General features: G+C 42.7%; 1 protein-coding gene across 2 annotated transcripts in view; it reads left to right on the forward strand.

Moving 5' to 3' along the window:
• Nucleotides 1–14,602, forward strand: part of MICU2 (mitochondrial calcium uptake 2) — a 154,657-nt gene extending 140,055 nt beyond the window's left edge. For both annotated transcript variants that reach the window (XM_075490912.1, XM_075490913.1), the window contains 4 exons: nucleotides 6,592–6,763; nucleotides 7,049–7,157; nucleotides 10,917–11,074; nucleotides 11,361–14,602. In XM_075490912.1, coding sequence (XP_075347027.1) covers nucleotides 6,592–6,763; nucleotides 7,049–7,157; nucleotides 10,917–11,074; nucleotides 11,361–11,465 — 544 coding nt within the window. In that variant the 3' untranslated portion in view covers nucleotides 11,466–14,602. The remainder of the gene's footprint in view (nucleotides 1–6,591; nucleotides 6,764–7,048; nucleotides 7,158–10,916; nucleotides 11,075–11,360) is intronic.
• The last annotated feature ends 5,774 nt before the right edge of the window (nucleotides 14,603–20,376 follow it).

The following is a 20,376-nucleotide window of genomic DNA, read 5'->3' on the forward strand; positions in this document are numbered from 1 at the left end:
CAAATAACTGAGCATCAGCTCCCCAAGATAAATAACTCATACTTTAAATAACAGACCTGAAGTCTGTTACAAAATGTGTCCACCTTTCATAGATTAAAAGCCAAGAAAATAAAACACGTGGTGTCTCGTTTCCCTACATCCACGTTTTAGGCATATGTCTGAAAGTGACCTCATTTTCAGCAGCTTCTCCTCCCCTAGACCGTATGTCACATGGGTTGGAAATGACAGTCAAAGATGCAGTTACTGTTCAGTTTGACTGCATGGTCTCTGCTGTGACTTCCAGCCAAGCACAAGCCACACATCCCAGATACCATCTACTCCTTGCCATTGATGGACACTCCCAAAATGCAGCCAAGTGGCCCTAGTCTGTCTCTGCTGGACTGACTCCATGCCTGGTCTATATTCCTGGTCCATGCCATTCTCTCCCCTGCAGCTCGACCTCCTTTCCCAGGATGCAGGGAGGCTCTTGCAGGCAGTACAGCAGGACTGCTTCTGCCAGCCCGCGCTGGCCGGTCTCCCCAGCACATGCTGACTGCTGGGCTGTCTAGAGGCAGCAGTCATCTCACAAGTTACAAGGACAGGAGCTGCATCTGAAAACTGAAGAGTGGTTTGCAAGCTGTGCAAGTGAGCTCTCACTGGTCTGTAAGACAAGGGGCCTCCCCTTCACACTGGTGGCACAAACAGGTCCTTTGGTGTTTCATCCCCTTGTGAGAGGGAGAGTTGGGGAACTTGAAAGCGAGCCAGGTCTTACGGTGGACTGTGGAGGAAGATACCTCAGTGTTTGACTGTGCTGTGGAAGTCTTGTAACCCCCTTTAGTGGACCAGAAAAATGCCCATATAAAATGTGAGAGCATATCATACCCCTCCTCAGTATTACCCTACTAAAACTGTAGCCTGGAACTTAAAACCACTTCCACTGTCAGGCTTTCATTTACCTGCATGTCCTGAGCCATGAAGCATTTTTGGCCCTTTGTTTGCATGTGCAGCTCTAATTATTACAGGAAAAAATACAAGAGAGATTATGCTGCAAGAGCAGTCTTTAGCTAACCCCTTATAGACTTCACTGAGCTTCGAGCTACTAATTGTCCAAGTGATCTCATTAAAGAACTAAAGATAGCTGTGCAGACTAAAATGCCGTAATTTCAGGGGAAAGAATTCAAACCCAGTGAGGCCATGCAAATACTGATGAGCAGATGAGCCTCTACTGATATTTGCTACATAGACCCTTAGCTGTCCTCTTCTCCAACTAACTGTTTTGTCCCAATCCTCATAGAATCATAGAATACCAGGTTGGAAGGGACCTCAAGGATCATCTGGTGCAACCTTTCTTGGCAAAAGCACGGTCTAGACAAGATAGCTCAGCACCTTGTCCAGCTGAATCTTAAAAGCATCCAATGTTGGGGAATCCACCACTTCCCTGGGGAGATTATTCCGATGGCTGATTGTTCTCATTGTGAAAAATTTTCCTCTTGTGTCCAATCAGAATCTCCCTAGGGAGAACTTGTACCCATTACCCCTCATCTTTTCCATGTGACTCCTTGTAAAAAGGGAGTCTCCATCTTCTTTGTAGCCACCCTTCAAATACTGGAACATGGTGAGAAGGTCTCCCCTAAGCCTACCTTTCTCAAGGCTGAACAAACCCAGTTCTCTCAGCCTTTCCTCATATGGCAGGCTTCCCAGTCCTTTGATCATCTTTGTGGCCCTTCTCTGGACCCTGTCCAGCCTGTCCCCATCTTTTTTGCATAGCAGGGACCAAAACAACACAATATTCCAGGTGTGGCCTGACAAGCGCTGAGTAGAGTGGGATAATGACTTCTTTATCTCTGCTGGTGATGCCCTTGTTGATGCAACCCAGCATCCTGTTGGCTTTCTTTGCCACAGCAGCACACTGTTCACTCATATCGAGCTTGTTGTCCACCAGGACCCCCAGGTCCCTTTCCACAGAGCTGCTCCCCAGCCAGGTAGATCCCAGCCTGTGCTGCACTCCTGGATTATGTTTTCCCAGGTGCAAGACCTTACATTTGTCCTTGTTGAACTTCATAAGGTTCTTGTTAGCCCACTCTTCCAGCCTGTCCAGGTCTTACTGCAGGGTGGCTCTCCCTTCTGGAGTGTCCACTTCCCCACTCAGTTTGGTATCATCAGTAAACTTCATCAGGGTACGCTTGATCCCATCATCCAGATCACTTATGAAGATATTAAACAGCGTTGGGCCCAATCTCATTCCCTGTGGGACCCCACTTGTGACAGGTTGCCAGTTTGTAAAGGAGCTATGTACCACCACCCTCTGGGTGCAGCCTGTCAGCCAATTCCCCACCCACTGCACAGACCACTTGTCTAGACCATAACGCATCAGTTTCTCTAGGAGGAAGCTGCGGGAAACCATACCAAAAGCCTTGGAGAAATCCAGGTAGACAATGTCCACCACTTGCCCCACATCAATCAAGCAGGTTACTTTGTCATAGAAGGCGATCGGGTTTGTCAAGCACAATTTGCCCTTGATGAATCCGTGCTGGCTTTTCCCAATTATGTGCTTCATTTGATTTGTGATAGCCCCCAGGAGGATTCATTCCATAACTTTCCCAGGGACTGAAGTAAGAGTCATGGGCCTATAATTTCCTGGATCCTCCTTTAAACCCTTCCTGTAGATGGGGGTGACATTAGCCTTCTTCTAGACTTCTGGGACGTCTCCCTGTCTCCACAACTTCTCAAAGATTACAGACAGCGGCCTCGCAATGACATCTTAACACCCTCAGGTGGGTAACGTCAGGGCCCATCGATTTGTAGGGGTCAAGCCCCTGTAGTAGTTCACATAACAACTCTTCCTTCACTGACGATGGGTCTGTGTTTGCATCAATTTGGATTTTTGTTCCCAAGGCCTGGGGCCCAACAGTGCTGGTAAAGACAGAGGTGAAGAAAGTGTTGATAACCTCTGCCTTTTCAGCCTGTTGGTGCCTAATTCACCTCTCCTGTTTAACAGCAAGCCAGTATTTTCCTTCTGTTTCTGCTTGTTGTTCATACCTGAAGAACCCTTTCTTGTAGTTTTTGACATCTCTGGCCAGTTTCAATTCAAGCTGAGCTTTTGCTTTTCTAACTGCATCTCTGCACGCCCTGGCAATGTCCTTGTAGGTCTCAACAGGTATGCCTTTGCTCTTCCATCCCTGGTACGCTTCTCTTTTGGTTTTAAGCAGACTCAGAAGCTCGCAGTTAAGCCAAGGGGGTCTCTTGCTCCGTCTACTTCCCTTACCTTTGAAGGGGATAAACTGTTCTTGTGCTTCCAGGAGACCGTTCTTGAAAAACTCCCAGCACTCACTAATTCGTTTATCCTCCATGGAAGCTTCCCACAGAATCCCTCCCAGCTGAGCTCTGAGCAAGCTGAAGTTTGCTCTTCTAAATCTAAAACCTTTGTCTTAGTACTAACCTTCAGCATGCTCAGCAGGATCCCAAACTCCACAATATTGTGGTCAGTGCAGCCAAGGCTATCACTAACTGAGATATTACAAAGCAGGTTTTCTTGGTTTGTGAGTAGCAAGTCCAGCAGTGCCTCATTCCTGGTTGGCACATCTAACATTTGTATGAGGAAGCAGTGCTCTGCACGTTCCAGGAACTTGACGGATGACATGCGAGCTGCTGTATTGTTCTTCCAACAAATGTCTGGGTAGTTGAAGTCACCCATAAGAACCAGGTTCTGTTGACTCGAAGCTTGCTTAAGTGACCCAAATATTGCTTTGTTGGCCTTATCGTCTTGGTTTGGAGGTTGGTAGCAGATGCCTACTGTAAGATCCCCCATGGAGATGACCCCTCTGATCTTGACTCAGGGGCATTTGATAGGGCTTCCACGATTGCTGTAGTTGACTTCTATACATTCAAGGTTCTCCTTAACATAGAGCATGACTCCTCCTCCTCTTCTTCCCTGCCTGTCTTTACGAAACAGCCTATAGCTATCCATCACAATCCTCCAGTCATGTGAGTTCTCCCACCATGTTTCAGTTATTCCCATGATACCATAACTTTCTGACTGGGCGCGGAGCTCCAGTTCCTCCTGTTTGTTCCCCACACTGCGTGCATTGGTATACATACACTTGAGGTGGTTGGTCTTCTGGTTCTCATCTTGGGAGGCAGCTAAGGAACATTTGTCGCTGCTCTGGTTGGCCTGGCTTATTCCCCAGTAGGTTGCAATGGCATGAGCGTTGCCACTTTGGACCCTGCCCCCCAAGTCCTTCAGTTTAAAGCCTGCCTTACCAAGCTGGCCGGCCTGCTGCCAACGATTCCCTTGCCTCTTCTAGACAGGTGGATCCCATCCCTCCCTACCAGGCTATAGTCACTTAAGAATGTCCTGTTGTTGTAAAAGCCAAAACCCTCGTGATGGCACCAGCCACGAAGCCAGAATTTGATTTGCATTATCTGTCTATTTCTGGCTGCACCCTTTCCTCTAACTGGCAAAATGGAAGAAAAGATAACTTGGGCACCAATACTTTTTGCTTGCACCCCCAGGACTTTGTAGTCTTCCTTGATTCTGCCCAGGTTCTGGCTTGCAGTGTCATTCGTGCTCACATGAAAGAGTAGCAATGGGTAGTAGTCTGTGCTCTTGACAAGTTGTGGCACCCTCTCAGCAACATCTCGGACCTTAGCTCCCAGAAGGCAGCACACCTCCTGCGACTCCCTGTCAGGCCGGCAGATGGACACCTCAGTGCTCCTTAACAGAGAGTTACCCACTACGAGCACTCATCATTTCTTTTTGCAGTATCCACTGTGTGCTGCTGGTACGGTTTCTTCTTGCAGACCTTGCTCATGGGTGTCTACAGCTGCTAAAGCTTCATATCTGGTTTTGGTTGTAATGCTGGAGGGTGGGGACTGAAGCAGGGTCCTGCTTTTGTGGGTCATCAGGGTCTAAGGTGCCTCATTCTCTGTGGTGTCTGCCACAGGAGCACGGTTCTGAAACCACTTATCTGTCTCCGTCTCAGCCCCTCTAATACTGCGTAGCCTTTTGTTTCCTGCATCTCAGCCACCTGACACAACAGATCATCAGCCTGTGCACATCTTTTGCAGATACTTGCCTTTTCACCAGGAGAAGGGTCTGGGCACTTGTTGCAACCTACTGTCTGTGCTGAAGTCTCCTTCCTTACCAGTTCTACCTGAGTGGAAGCATCAGACATCTCAGGGGCTTTCTCTGTAGAAACACTGGTTTTAACTCTGAGGCGAATGCCCACCATTATGGCAGAGACCTAGAGCGCTTCCCTGGGCTGTGGGCCTACAAGCAGGGTGCACGGCCCTTCTGCGCAAACTGCCGCGCCCTCTCCATCCCTGTTTGCGTGCCCCGGTCGCAGCGCGGCCGGTCACTCCCTAGGGCCATTTAAATCTCCCGCGGTTGTTCCTGACAAAGCCCAAGCCGCGTCAGCCTCTCTCGCGAGAGCTGCCAGTTCCTGGCAGGGCTCTCTGCTCTCCTCGGGTTTCCCTGGCCCCGGGGTCCCCCCTGTACACCTCGACCTAGTGCTCAGCCACACAACTTAGCATTGCCGCAGCTGCGTGCCTCACCGACTGAGTATTTCATTCTTTCCTGTCAATAATTTTTGCAACTTGATAAAGCAGGGTTCTTTCAAAGTACTGAAGGGATTCTGGCAAGCATCACTGTGTTTTAACCTTTATGTATATTTTAAAATGATCACTGTTTGAATTGCCCCATTTCTGAAGTGGAAATTACCAAATGGATCACACAGTATTGTCTTTTACTTTCTCCAAATTCATATCAGGCCAGAAGAAACGATAATGGCCATGTAGACCAAACTGGGGAAACACAAAGCTACAACTCTGCTTACAGTTCTGGCTGTATACCTGCAGGTTGTTACTTGCTTCTCATGCTACTTTTTTTTTTCTTCCTAAAAGAATGGGTGTCTCCTAAAAACCTTGATGTTCACCCCTTTGTTTTTCAGACAGCTCTCTTCGGACCTTCCCAAACACCTGCAACATCATTTTCTGTGCTCTTCCAAACTCTGTACATGTCAGTTGTAATCCTCTCTAAACCATCCTCTAGTGAGTGCAGAACTGATTTGCCGAACCACTCTTTGCAGTTATAATCTTTGCGGCTTTTAGTCATCTTTTCCTGCAGTGACGATTTCAAGTTTCCTCTTTCTTTCACCTTTGTAATTATTAGGGCTTCATCTTTCTCGGCACTTTCCAACCTTGTCATTCCTCTCTTATTAATACGAAATTTCATAAATCATGTGTCAGGCCTTTAGTTACCATGTCCTTTTTCATTCATTCATTATAATACTGCCTTACCAATCATTTTATCTCATTATCTGCACATTTTTAAACATTAGTAAAAACTATATGCTAAGTGTATCTGTAAATTATCTTAGCAGCAGCAATCTATGAATGCAGACTTAGAGAGCACCCTACTGGTGTCATTATTGAAATGCAGCCATGGAAACAAATCTGCACACACAGGTAAAATTAAACCAGTGACATTTTAAACAATTATGTCAATAGTGTCTGTGATTAAGAATTAGTGTCTACTACATTTAGTAGCTATGGTAGTAGTAGTGATACAGTGATGCAAGTATCAACTGTTGGATAATATCTGTTTACACTTAGATTCATGGAAAATCTGCAAACAGAAGTCCAAGAAATGGAATTCATAAAGTTTTCAAAGGGTTTGAATGTCATGAGAAAAGAAGACTTTGCAGAATGGTTACTATACTTCACCGATGAGGAAAACAATGAAATTTACTGGCAGAATGTGAAAGACAGAATTGAGGCAGGAGAGGTTGGTACATAAAGCATGCTTTGTTTTGCTTCCTCGTTTGTATGTAGAGGTTTTCATTTGAATATGAGTATCTAATAATGTAGCTAGTTTCCAAGTGAATTATTGCAGCTTTTGAATTTTATGCAAATAAGAACAATGATAATTTGCCAGCTGAGAAATACAAATATTGACAATGAGTAAGCAATCACACCTAAACACTAGGTCCCACCAGATTTACTGAAATAGATTTACTGGGGTTTGAATGTATTATTCATTATATATCATCTGAATTCTGTGATACTCTAGAATATCAGTTTGGAAGAATTCAAGACTTTTTGCAAGTTTACAAACAATCTGGAAGACTTTTCTATTGCCATGCAGATGTTTACTGTAGCCAACCGTCCTGTTAAACGGGGTAAGTACTGCACACTTTTTGTATGTATTTTTTTAAAAAGAAAAAATGCATTATTTTACAGAATCAATGTAAATAAGTTATCCCAAAGTAGCACTATGAAGTCCAAAAATGGTATACTGCTCTTTATTCTGAATTAATTCTATTTCATGAAAAAATAATAATATAAAGTTCCCAAAATGTTTTGATTTGTAAGTTCTAAATGTGCATATGCTGAACCGCCCACAGCAGACTAAAACATAGAATCATAGAATGGTTTGGGTTGGCAGGGACCTTTAAAGATCATCTGGTCCAAGCCCCGCTGCCATGGGCAGGGACATCTTTCACTAGTTGCTCAAAGCCCCGTCCAACCTGACCTTGAACACTTCCAGTGATGGGGCATCCACAACTTCTCTGGGCAACCTGTTTCAGTGTCTCACCACTCTCATCGTAAAAAGTTTCTTCCTTACATCCAGTCTAAATCAACTCTCTTTCAGTTTGAAACGGTTTTGCCTTGTCTTGTGACTACAGGCCTTGGTAAAGAGTCTCTCTCCATCTTTCTTATAAGCCCCCTTTAAGTATTGAAAGGCTGCAATAAGGTCTCCCTGGAGCCTTCTCTTCTCCAGGCTGAACAACCCCAACCCTCTCAGCCTGTCCTCATAGGAGAGGTGTTCCATCCCTCTGATCATTTTTGTGGCCCTCCTCTGGACCCAATCCAACAGGTCCATGTCTTTCCTGTGCTGAGGGCTCCAGAGCTGGGCACAGTACTCCAGGTGAGGTCTCAGCAGAGTGGAGTAGAAGGGCAGAATCACCTCCCTCGTCGTGCAGGCCACGCTTCTTTTGGTGCAGCCCAGGATGCAGTTGGCCTTCTGGGCTGCAAGCACACATTGCTGGCTCATAGCCAATTTTTCATCCACCAGTATCTCCAAGTCCTTCTCCATAGGGCTGCTCTCAGTCCATTCTAAATTCTAGATTAGGAAGGATTTATTGAAACAATACATGCTTCAGTAGCGGTTCATGGTAACAAAGCTTTTTTCTCATAGTGAAACTAGTTTTCTGAGAAAACTAAACAATAGAAATCTCTTCTTTTGCAGGGTGTATAGCATTTTGCTGTGTTTCACTTATGCCTCCATACTGCCTTCTCCATGTGCTTATGTAGCGTTATGCGATCATGGCTGTGAAAAACAAACAATGTAGTAAAGTGGTTTTTAAAATAAAGATTTGGAGGAGGGAGGTTGCTTCTTTCCCATATAGTAGAAATAGGAGCAATGCAACAAAAGTTTCGTGGACATACAAATGCTTTTTGTTATAATCCTGAGGTTGTAACTTACTTGTTATACTTGAAAGACAGCTCTCATAAGTTATTTGAAAATAGTAACGTAAAAAGTTCCTACAGAAATTTGATGAGACATTAACATTCATTGAAATAAATATTTGATGAGTTCATATGAAAAAGGTGAGAGAGATGTGAGAAGACAGGAAGAGAATTCAGTATTCTTGAGAGAGAAATGTGAAGATTGTTTGAACCAAGGAAGGCCAAAACTGGGAGGGAGGAGTTACAACTTGTGACTTTCATCACTAATTAATTCAGCCTTCAGGAAGAGTTTCATTTCCACCGCCTCTCCAGGTGGCTGTTCTAGTGCTTAAGCACTCTCATCATGAAGACTTTTCTGTGTCAAACCGTTGCTGCAACTTACAATGATTGTGTCTTATCTCCATGCACCTTTGAGAAAAATATGGCGCTCTCTTCTCTATAACCCTTTTGAGGTGGTTGAAGGCTGCAGCGAGATCCCCCCTTACACTTCTGTTCTCCCCAGCTCCCTCAGCTTCTCTTCTTCCATCATGTGCTCCAGTTCCCAGCTGGGTTCATGGCCCTCCTCTGTCTGGTTTGACATCTTTCTTCTCTGGGGGGCAACAGATTTTATTTGCACAAGGTGTACAAAGAGTGGAGAGAAAAGAGGATGAATTAATGGTGAAATAATAGTCATAAGTGAGATACAAGAGTTTAGCTCACTTCCCCATTAAGTATCCCATTTTTAAGTGACAAAGGATGATGAGGCCAACAGTTGGTGTTGACCCTGCTAATGTTAGGAATGAGTTTTTACAAGGAAACCAACAGGCAGTTGTGACTCTGTTTATGCACTGAACCATACTGTGATCGAAAACAGTCAGCTCCTGAGGTAACTCACGGATGTTACATATATACATGTCTAATCCTTTCGTGAATCTCACTAAGTTCTTTGTCTTGCTGTTTGCATGTGTGTACATCTGTGTATTCACACACATACGAATATTTACCTAAAAATAAGACAGTCCTTTAGTCCTTCCTTTTATTCTAGATGTTTTTTTCTTCTAAGTTAGGAGCTCATCTTTTCTCTCTGATAAGGTGGCCCTTCTTGGTTTGAAGATTATTATGCTCCACCATTTTAGAAGAGCTTTCTCCTTTTCTTCATGTTCTGTTCAAAGAAGTGCAGTGCCATCTCTGGATTTATATTTAGCTTCAAGAGCTGAAACAGTCAACATCTTTTTAAAGACAAAATTAAGACTCTACTATAAGCATCCCGTATTTTATTTCCTTTTCAAATTGTGGTGTATTCTTTTACAGGAGGATTTTCAACTTAATTATATTTAAACCAGCTGTAAATTAATCAACTGCATTTATACAGGAATTGTTCAAAGTGGCAAAGATGGGAGCTAAGTCAGGAGTGCTCTTTCCTCTAGTAAGCTTCAGAACTAATCATAATTATAGCGCTATTTATAAACAGCACTTGTTTAGGAAAGTAGAACCACATTATTACTGTATTTATGACTTAGTTGGACAACTTGCTGTAATAATCTACAATACTGCTATACTTTAATAACCCTCCAGTCCCTCCTTGAAATTCACACTTCCGTGATGCCTTCAAAAATGCATCAAATTCATGTGTTGTGATTGTGCTTGCTATAATAAACAATAATCGTTTCACTCTTACTATCTGCTATGTTACAGCAACCCCACACATCTCCTCATCTTCCATGAGTCAAAACTCCAAATTCTTTACACCACAAGACCAAAAGTGAGGATAGTAGGTATTACTGTAATGCACATGGTACTGTAAAGAGAGAAGGCCAAAAAGCTAAAGAGGAAAGTAGATCTCCAGAGAGGTATGACAGCTTTTTCTGCCATAAATCCTCATAAAGTCATCCATCATAATTTAAGAGAAGGTAGCCTACTTCTTTAAAAAACAGAACTACAGGTATATAAAGCCATGTGCTGTAAACAGTGCGTTGAGTATTTGATGGTCTGCGTTTCTGCAGAGTTGCTGAGGGCAGAGTTGCAGAATTGGTTGAGGTGGAGCATATCGTAGAATACTGTTCTCTGAGGAGTTTTCTTGCAGAATGAATTGCTGTGAAATTGGTTTGAGATAAAATGGTAGTAGTTTTTATGAGACCATAGTGAGGCAAATGCTTATCATCCATATGCACAGGTATCAGCCAAAAGTACGTAAGTTTTCAGCATGCAGCTATTTCTAGCAAAAAGCATCACTCTTACTGTTGCTTGAGAAGTAGTGCATTTCAAAAGTTTATTATACAATTAATAAAGATTGTGTTATGAAAGATGAAGCAATCTCAAGAATGCATGAACTGAAGCCTCCTAATAGTTTACTAGTTCACACATCCCAAATTCTCCAGTTAGAATACCCATGAGACATTGTAAATTGTACAGAATCCTGCTATTTATGTGCTTTCCAATTTCTTTACAAGTTTACAGTCACTTATGATGTAATATTATGTCTTTACTAGCTGAGTTCAAGAGAGCAGTGAAGGTGGCAACAGGACAGGAGCTCTCAGATAATGTTTTGGATACCATCTTCAAGATTTTTGATCTAGATGGTGATGACTGCCTGAGCCATGGCGAGTTTCTTGGAGTCCTGAGGAACCGAATTCATCGAGGTTTGAGGGTAACAAGCTGACAACATTGTTTTTAAATACCACAGATGATTGCTACAGCTGTCTTGTTAGCGCTTGTAGAAACACAAGTAGAGATAGTGAATAGAAAGAAGTCATATTTTAAACTGAAGATTCCTTACTGCTTTTGAATCTGGGAGGAGTGCTGCCACCAATAACTTGTTATTATGCATGTGAACTATGGGAGCGGCAGCATTGCATTACATATTATATTTACACAGTCTGCAAATAAGAGTCTTTTTTGTGTAAATACTAAACATACTTTAACTTTATTAACAGGTACCGCAGCAGCAAGGCATTCAAGGTTACTGGAAGTGTGTGAAAAGAGAAAGCATTAAAGGAGCCAAAGAAGTGTGGAAGCAAACTGGGAAAAGTCCTTTTTAAAGCAATCCATTGTTCTTTTGCTATAAATGTTGTTATTTAGGGGGGGTTGTCTGTCCTGTTTACATAATAGCTGAATCAAAAATACTCTTTTTTTTTTTTTTTTTACTATAGTTAAACTTTAATTAACCCAGTTTCTAATGCAATAATTTTATATCATTCTAGTGCAATCGGTTTGGTTTACAGAACTGTTATCACTTCTGACCTCCATATGGAAGTACTCTTGTTCTAGGGAATAGTGTTGTTTAATCCTCTGTGGAGTCTGACCCTGCGCTGTAGCTTACAGGATACACAGGATTTAATAGTGGCCACCAGCAGGAATGTCACAGCAGTATTATCTCCTGTTGGAAAAGTAGACATCATCTCAGCCACTAACACAGCAGTTCTCTTTCCCCAGCAAGGATAGAGGTCCAAAACGTGAAACCACTTGCACAATCCATGCAAATCAAGTTATCCTAAATAAAAAACGAAAATTCATGTGGTTCGTTCCCTCATTACTGTGAACTGCTCATGTGCTAGTTCCTGGTGGATGATTCCACCAGAGCCTGTGTGGATGTCTGGTTTGTCTACCTTCATGATGATAATATTGAACTGGAAATACAAGACTGTTGATACAGGCTTTAGAAGTTGTACATTGATCTATGAATGTGCATTGAGTCTCTTAGACCTCTTCAACAAATAGTATAAATGAGAAGCAAAAATCCTCATTTTATCATAAACAGCAGTAGCTACGATTTGAGTCATAACCATGTTGCTTTAATTGTATTGCAGAAGGTGAATGTGTAACAAATAGTTGCTTTACCTTAGTAAAGGTTGTGACAGGGAATGCTGCAGTATCTCAGAATTCAACTTTATAATAAGCAAGTGTTGGGGGAAAAATAAGTCCAATTAAAAAGTAAATAAAAATGTTTATTATTCCAAAATGCAAAGTTAGACATAAGATCTTAAACAGTAAAATAAGGAACACATTAAAATTAACATTTAGCAATTATAGATGAACATTTTTTAGCTATAACAGAGTGTGCATCTGTGTATACACAGGTGTGCATGTTACATGTTTTTTCTTACAGCCTTAGGAGCCTGTAGTCCCAGGTCCAGATCAGTCTTCCTGGTTGGCCACTATATATAGGAAATAGACTTATCTGTAAAGCTCTCAAGGTTCTTCCTCTTTCCCCCTCCCAGCTGTCTGACTTGTCTTGGCAGGGGTGAAAGCTTAACCTTTCAAGACAGGTTTGTGATAACAGACTCAAAAGATGGACTGGGGAAATGTCTCAAGAAAAACAACCAAGACATCTCAGCACTCTGTGAGGAAGTATCCATCCCTTTTAAGCATGACACTAGCTATGTTATTCTCAGAGTTGTATATAAGCTCAACAGGAGGTGTTTTGTTGTAATTTCTTTGGGGTTTGATGGGGGGAGCCTCGAGAAGAGGGGAACCTTCCATGATAGGTACCAGAGCAGCCCTCACTCAGATGAGGGACAGGAGACACTGCATTAAGAAACCATGAAGATGCCACCTAAGGAGTACTGAGATTACAGAGAACGTATTTGGTATGTCAGTAGCTGTCAGGCAAGCTTGTGCTGAGGAGGAGTCCTCCCCCCTGAGCCTCGGCGCAGTGGTCTCATATAGGGAAACAGAGAAGCTGGCAAAGCAGCAGTGTGCTGCTCTTTCCTCCACGGCCTTCACTTGGAGCTTTAATTTAAATTGTGTTAAAGAGAAAATGTTTGCATCCTTGTCATCTGGACGTGCGCCCAGAGTCACCCACCAGAACAAAAGCATGCCTATGTGGGCATCCTGAGACCTGTCTAGAAGATCAGGCACCAGTGACCACCAAGGATCCCTTTACTTCCCCAGAAAACCATCAGAATGAAATAAAATGCAGTAAACGCCTCAGCCTCCCCCCCTCAAACTGAACTCATGCACTGCTCTGGGGGCAACAGGAAATCAGATAGCTGGTTTGCCAGCTATTGTGTGTTTGGAAGTTGCTTGCTGCTTCTGGTGATGGGAGCTACGAGAAAGAGATGGCTAATGGGAGCAAAGGCAAGGCAGTGGGACTGGCATCAAAGTACCGCAGCCAGCTTCACATCACCAAGTAGTAAAGGACACAATTGAGCAAGACACGCCCGTATGACAGAATTGTGCGTGTGTTCACCCAAAGTGTGCTTTGTTCCAGCTCTGCCTTTAATGCAAGGCTGCCTTTTACTTGCTGCTGTTAATATTTTGGCAAATCATTTTTACTTTGGAATGGAGATTATTCTTTAACATTTTATTCTCTGTAATGTTAATAGGTTTATGACGTTCTTTATTGCTTTTGTGGTTTCTTTTGTTTACCAGTGACTTGCTTCCTACAAGCTGTTTGGTTTTCTTGTGAAAAAATCAATTCATTTATCTTTAGTGTATCTAGAAGTTTAATTCCTCGTTGCTCATTTGTATCTGGGTTTGTGCAATCAGCAGTATCTGCTTTCGGCAGCAACTTACTAAAAATGGGACTTCAAGTTTTATTTTTTAGCAAAAGCTTTGGTGTCAAGTTCAGAGGAAAAAGAGAACAGATATGCTTATTTTTAAACGAACTTTGTAGTAAAAAAAGAAATGAAATTATTGACTAGGAATTAAAATACACTTATGAAACATTTTCAGAAGCTATCCTGAAAGTACAGCAGGAAGGAACTCCTTTGAAGGCCAGGGAAGACTTGTCCATCAGGCTTGAAGAATCAGACTCTGTTTAATTTTATAGTCTATTTTTGTTCGTCTTAACTAAAAGGCTTTACAAAACTATCTTAAAATAATTTCTCATGTTCTCATTTCTCATAATCTTAGGTTGAAAGAGCTGTTTACGTAAGTGTTTAAATTGACCTTGTCTGGTAAGGAATCCATCGCAGTTTTAGCATTAGATGTTTTAGTTCCTTTTAGTAGCTGTATAGTATTTGCAACCTGTCTGTCAGCATTACTCAACACAATTTAGTTAAAAGTTTATGCCAGCTGCCAATCTATCAGTTAAACTTATCAATTATGACTTTTTTAATGTTAGGAACTCTTCCTCTGGGCAGAAATATATAGAAAAAGTAAATAAAATTAATTTTTTTAAAAATCTCCAAAATTGCGTCTGAATGTTATATGGAATAAAGATTAATACATTGCACATTGCAGAAGTCTCAAAAATTGATTTAACGTATTTCGAAAAGATACACAAGGGTGAGTGCAAGTCATTTACAGCTTATAACTCACAGAATTTTAGTTGTATCCCCATAAAAACACTTTTTGCATTTCTTTTGGTTTGTTTAGTTTAAGATAATTGTTTAAGAACATTTATTCTTCATTTCTAAAAGAAGCAAAGGCAAAAATGCAGTGTGATATGCTAGACCCAAGAGAAACTCATTGGTTGTTTCTAGAAATTAATGTTGGTTTCTCAATTTATGCAAGCCTCTTTCTAAAAGCAAAACTCCCTCTGGAGTCAAACCAAGTTGGTGAGTTTTAACAAAATAGTCAACAATGAAGAGTGTATATTCTGCATATAAGAACTGAAAAAGAAAAGTTTTAGCACGATGTTATTTGGCTGCGTCAAAAGCAAATCTCTGATTTACTCCATCTCCTCCAGTGTATTGTCTCCTTTCAGGGTTCAGACAGGTTGCCACTGATCGTGCCTGGAAACAGGCCAGTGCCTGATCTGAACTCAGGTATCATCAGGATGTGTTGGCTTGTCTGTTGAACCAGCTATTATTGAAAGGGTGAACAATATGTTCATCCCTAATTTCAAGCTTTCGGTGGAGAATACATAAGGTTTTTATAATTTTAGGAATTATAAATGTTTTGTCTCTGGACTCCAAGGTGTCTCAGAGCTCATGGAATTTTGGGTGTAGATATCAGACCATGTCTTGGCTCTGAAGAGTTTACAGATTACACTTGAGTTATCTAGAAAGCAGAGATGAGACAATAAGATAAACAAGCCAGGCAGGGGACTGTGTTTTCATGGCACTTCACATGTCCAGTGTGTACAACAAAAAAGGATCACTGCCCAATAAAGGGCTAGAATGGGAACAAACCCAGGTATTTAGAGGAAGTATTTTAAAATTCAGGCATATTGACCATACTTTGACTTAAGCATAGAAATGGATCAATGAATGCACATTGGAATTTAAAAATACAGTTTTCTTCTCAGGCGAGAGTTCTCATGGGAGTGTGCAAGCATATCTCATGCCTTCAGATTTAATCTTTCCTATAAAACAGTCACAGCTGGGTCAGGAAACTACTTCAGTGCAGAAAAAATCTTCAGTCCTTCTGAACAGAAAATACGTGTCCAAATGATGTTGTGGTCATTATTAGCGAGATCCAAGTTGACGAAGCAACAGCTCCTGTAAGGCAGCTGGTCACAAGGGAAGCATGAAGATGGAAGTGGTGGATGTAGACACAAACTGTTAGCCCTCAGCTGACCATAGAAACTCCTCCTAGAGAAACTGAAGATGCCGCCTGACAAGAAGTGGAAAGCCCTGTTCAGGACAGGAAACCTGAGAGGCTTGAGCATGCACAAAATTAATGGGCAGACAAACAAGTGCATGTCTCTTCACTCTCCTGCTATGTGAAGGTTCCCTGCTGGCTTTGTTGATTAAACAATTCCTAGTTGGTTCAGTAATATAAAAATTATGCAACATATGCAGAGACAGATTTCCCATTAGGCTGGTATTGGCTTAGTTAGTAAAGTTTCCAGTTCATTAACGGGAGTGCCCTAGCGCAGAGCTCTGCTCGCCGTCCTCGGGAGCCACGCTGCTGTTCCTGCACGCCGGCCTCCGCAGGGAAGCTGCTTAACAGTGCACCCACCCACGTGGTTTTAGAAAGAATGCCTCATGCCCTGAAAAGCAAAGCACCATGTTTTTCCACACCCGCATACCCAGTGTGAAGCTTGTCCTTTCCTCTCCTGCCCCTGGCTGAGGGTGGCCTGCCTTTCCACGCTGAGCGGGTGGTGGAAGTTACAGGGAAGGCGACAGGCTGCGGGAGCACGGACGCTGCGCCGTGCGAAACGTGGGGTTTATGTTGGCCCCATTTCAGACGCATGATTTGAAAAGCTGGGAGGAGGGATACTCTGTAGTTAATGCAGAGAAATGTGTGGGGTTTTTTCTCGTGTTTCAGACCCCAGCTACCTGCTCTGAAACATCCTCTGGAGGACCTGGCCTTTCTCCACGAACTGCAAAGAGCACACAGAAGATGGGCTTCACTGGGCTAAACTTGTACTTTGTGAATGCTGCCTTTCTTCATCATCTTCAATGGCCCCTGAATACAAGAACTTGCATTTGGACATTTTTTGTTAAATTGACGTGCTATTTTATGTGAAGGGTGAAAACTCTTCAAGAGGAGCTGTTTTAAAACTTTTATTAATTTGGACCTTAAAAGGAAGTAGGTTTTGAAATCGGAACCATCCAACAAGCAATTTCCTGGAGAAAGGAAGTACTACAGGGGTGTTGTACTGCAACACTGTATGCCTCAGGTCCACTGCTTTAGGGAAATTTGTCAGTTTTAATATTACCCCGTGGAGTAACTAGTAGCTCTAAATCACCCCCAAGAAAACCAATTGTTTTTAAGACTTGTCAATAAAGTGTTTTAACATTATCTTCTTTTTTCAGGATACAGATTTTTTTAAATTATGTGGTATCTTACTGTGTTTTAATCTACTTTGAAATTGATACTATTAGAATGAGTGAACATGACTAAAAATGTTGTGTGCATCTCAAATAATGCACCGAAGGTAATTGCTAGAGCAACGGTAGCTGAGTCACAGGACAGACAATTACATTCACTGTTGAAGGACAGCAAAATGTGATGCTTTGCCACTAATCTTTAGAAAAGGGGATTTCAAAAGAAAAGGAGACTAATTAAATGATAGGTCCTAAAGTTAAAAGAAAAAAAGTTCTTTTAAATGCTATTAGAAGAAATGGTAATTTAGGAGACATGAATATCACTGAACAAAAGGACACTGGAAAGCAAGGAATAAATCAATATGGCTGAAATTAAATTTTTCAAGATGCTGTTTGAGCAAAAGCGCATCATCATGATTTAGAAATTTGACCTAACGCAAACAAGGGCAACTAATCACTCACAGTTGGTGTGTACAAGATTATGTGAGCTGTACTGGAATGTGAAGAGCAAATACTTACACAATCTCAGTTGGTTTTATGTGTATATCAGAAACATCAAGCCTCCAAAAAATTGATTTCTCTGATATTACCAGGAGCAAATAATAAGATTCCTAATGAGACAAATTATCATTTTGCATCAGTCTCCATCTAAGAGGCTGTTGGGATGCTTCTGCCTGGGGACTGCATGTTCCTGGAATTTAAGATGAGCTACTCTGAGAGGAAAAAAATGCAGAAGCAAAATGGAGATGGAATTGTTGTAGATGATGAGGTCTAAATAGTACAGAGAGAAATTCTGAAAAATTGGAGTGTTTGCAGTGTCTTGCTCTAAGACATCTTTCCAAAAGCATAGCAAATGTTGGTAGCTGTATTTTTAATTAAAAATGAAAGTTGAAAGGGATGATACACTAATTTACAGTGCAGTAAAATTTGCCACCTGTTCCTGCCAACCTGCACAAACTATTTATTGCAAAAAGACCAACAAAAATCTGGAAGACTGTGCAATAGACCCTAACTGGTACTGAGGCTGCAAGGGGAAATGTTTCACTTCTCATGCAGTTCTTTATGTGGCTAAAGCAGGTGGGCAGCCAGAAATGGAGGTGTGAAATGTGAAAATGGACAGGGGACACCTTTTTTTTTCCCCCGCTATTTCACAGTTACGGGATCAGATGCAAGTGAGGCGAGCAGCCATTCCCACAACATGGCATTCTCAGTTGCTGTTTGGCTTCCCAGAGTCTGCTCCAAGTGTCATCACTTGTCCCTCCCCACATGTGAGGCAGCGGAGTTTGCATGAGCTGCAGTATGGCCATTTGAAGCCAAACAGGTGCTCGGTGATTTCTAGCAGAGCTTCCTTCCATCCTGCTTGGTTTCTTCTCAAGAGGTCCTTGTAAAGACGTCCCAGATGGCTCTGAGAAGTGGAAGATGTTAGTTCCTGCCAGCTGTGCTAAGGGGCTCCTCGTGCAGCATAACTCCACGGTGGGGGGGACTATCTGGGAATGAATAGTCCCTCTCTGCCACCTCACAATCGTGATGTTGTCCTTGTTTAATCCAGTTTCAGTTCAGTTCTTGTCAGTATGGAAACGTTGCACAGAAATGTTACTGGACAATAGTTGGTCAAAAATCACCCGTCCTGTCCTAGCTTTATGCAGCTGTCACTGGCTTTCTGTCCTACCCAAGGCATCTGTCTGACCCAGAACAGAAATACTGGCCATGTCACGGCTTCCCGCTTTGCCAGCGTCAGGTGCCTTCCAAACCACATGCGGTGGCTGTTCCTTCAGCTCAGTACTGACACGTGCTAAAAGGGGGTCATGTCAGCACACACGTGGCCCTGCCGATACCCCTGCGGGTGAAGCTGGAGTCAGCGTCAGCATCAGCAAGGAAGACTGGGATAGGGAGAGTCATTGGATCACCTCATGTCTTCCCTAGCACGATGAATCATTTACTAGTCAAGCCTATTTTTATTCATGGCTGTGCTGCTTACTTTTCATGTTAGGAACTGTGCTTATTGTGAAGGGTCATGGGACTTTGTTATGAAAGTTAGTGGGAGCGGGGACAAGAGGAGGGTCAGCACACAGTAACAGCCAGCCCCACACAGTACAAGCTTGGTAAAAGCTCTTTGTAGCTTTACTTCCCAGGTCCAGCTCCCTTCCCTTTAGATTGCAGGCTTCAGAGTACAATGTTTATTCACTGAATACACTACTAAGAAACTAACACAGCGATTAAATGATTAAAAGCACAGACAACTCTCAAACTAATTATCATTCTTAAAACTTGCAGATTACACCCAATGATATTGCATTAATCCTATCCCCCTTGCCTCCCCAAGGCTGAGTATCAGGGTGCAAGCCTACCCCTCCTCACTCCACCCTCTCACACCAAGTCATTTGGGCAGAGAGCTGATGGGGAGTCCAGCAGGGCTGTCCAAGGGGGTTCCCCACAGTGTCCTGCTGGGTTCAGGTCTGCAGGTGAGCATCCCTGCAGCATGGAGGCATCCACACTCCTACCGTCAGAAGATCCCCCTCCGTTGTTCTTACCTTTCCCCATTTTCTCTATTTCTGGACCCACTTTTTCACGGCCCTTGTACCATCCTTTCTCCACCCAAACTCTGCAAATAAACACTTGTGTTATCCTCCCACACTACCACTAGCAGTGAGTTATGCACATACAACCCTCGCTGTTACCAAATACCGCTGGAGTTCCCATTCTGCCTCCTTCCCACCAGCACATGGTGATACCCATGGTGCTCCACAGCACCATTGGTAGGTGGTGCAGAACATACGTGCTGTGAAGTTGTTCACTTCCCACAGTGGCTGGGTAGACTTAAGGTCTTACTATGTGCACACATTCCTCTTATAAATCAGGTTCTCACAGCCCCATACCCACAACTTTCAGTAGGCTAATGCAAGGTTTTATATCCCACTGTTCATGCCCCTCCTTTAATAAGTCCCCAAGCCACCATCCCATCGTTGAAGATCCATCCCACTCCCAAGACAAAAATTGACACCACTCATCTGGTGACCCTCCAGACACAGGATGTCTCTGCTGTATTGCCCATGAGAAAGGAATTAACTCCTTACAAAATGCATCTAACCACTGGTTCACTGTTTCAGTTGCCAGCAGTTGTGCTTGGTACAATAAATAGCCAGCGATACTGTTGAGTTGAACACTTCAGAGGTATTTTCCGTGAAACTGGCAGTCCCTTTAGCCACATGCCACTTTTGGCTGTCCTGGGTGGTTATCGTTTTTCCCTGCATCAAATAACCATCCCAAGTTTTTTACTGAATTACTTTGT

Source organism: Mycteria americana, chromosome 1 (genome assembly GCF_035582795.1).
Source record: "Mycteria americana isolate JAX WOST 10 ecotype Jacksonville Zoo and Gardens chromosome 1, USCA_MyAme_1.0, whole genome shotgun sequence".
NCBI lineage: Eukaryota > Metazoa > Chordata > Aves > Ciconiiformes > Ciconiidae > Mycteria > Mycteria americana.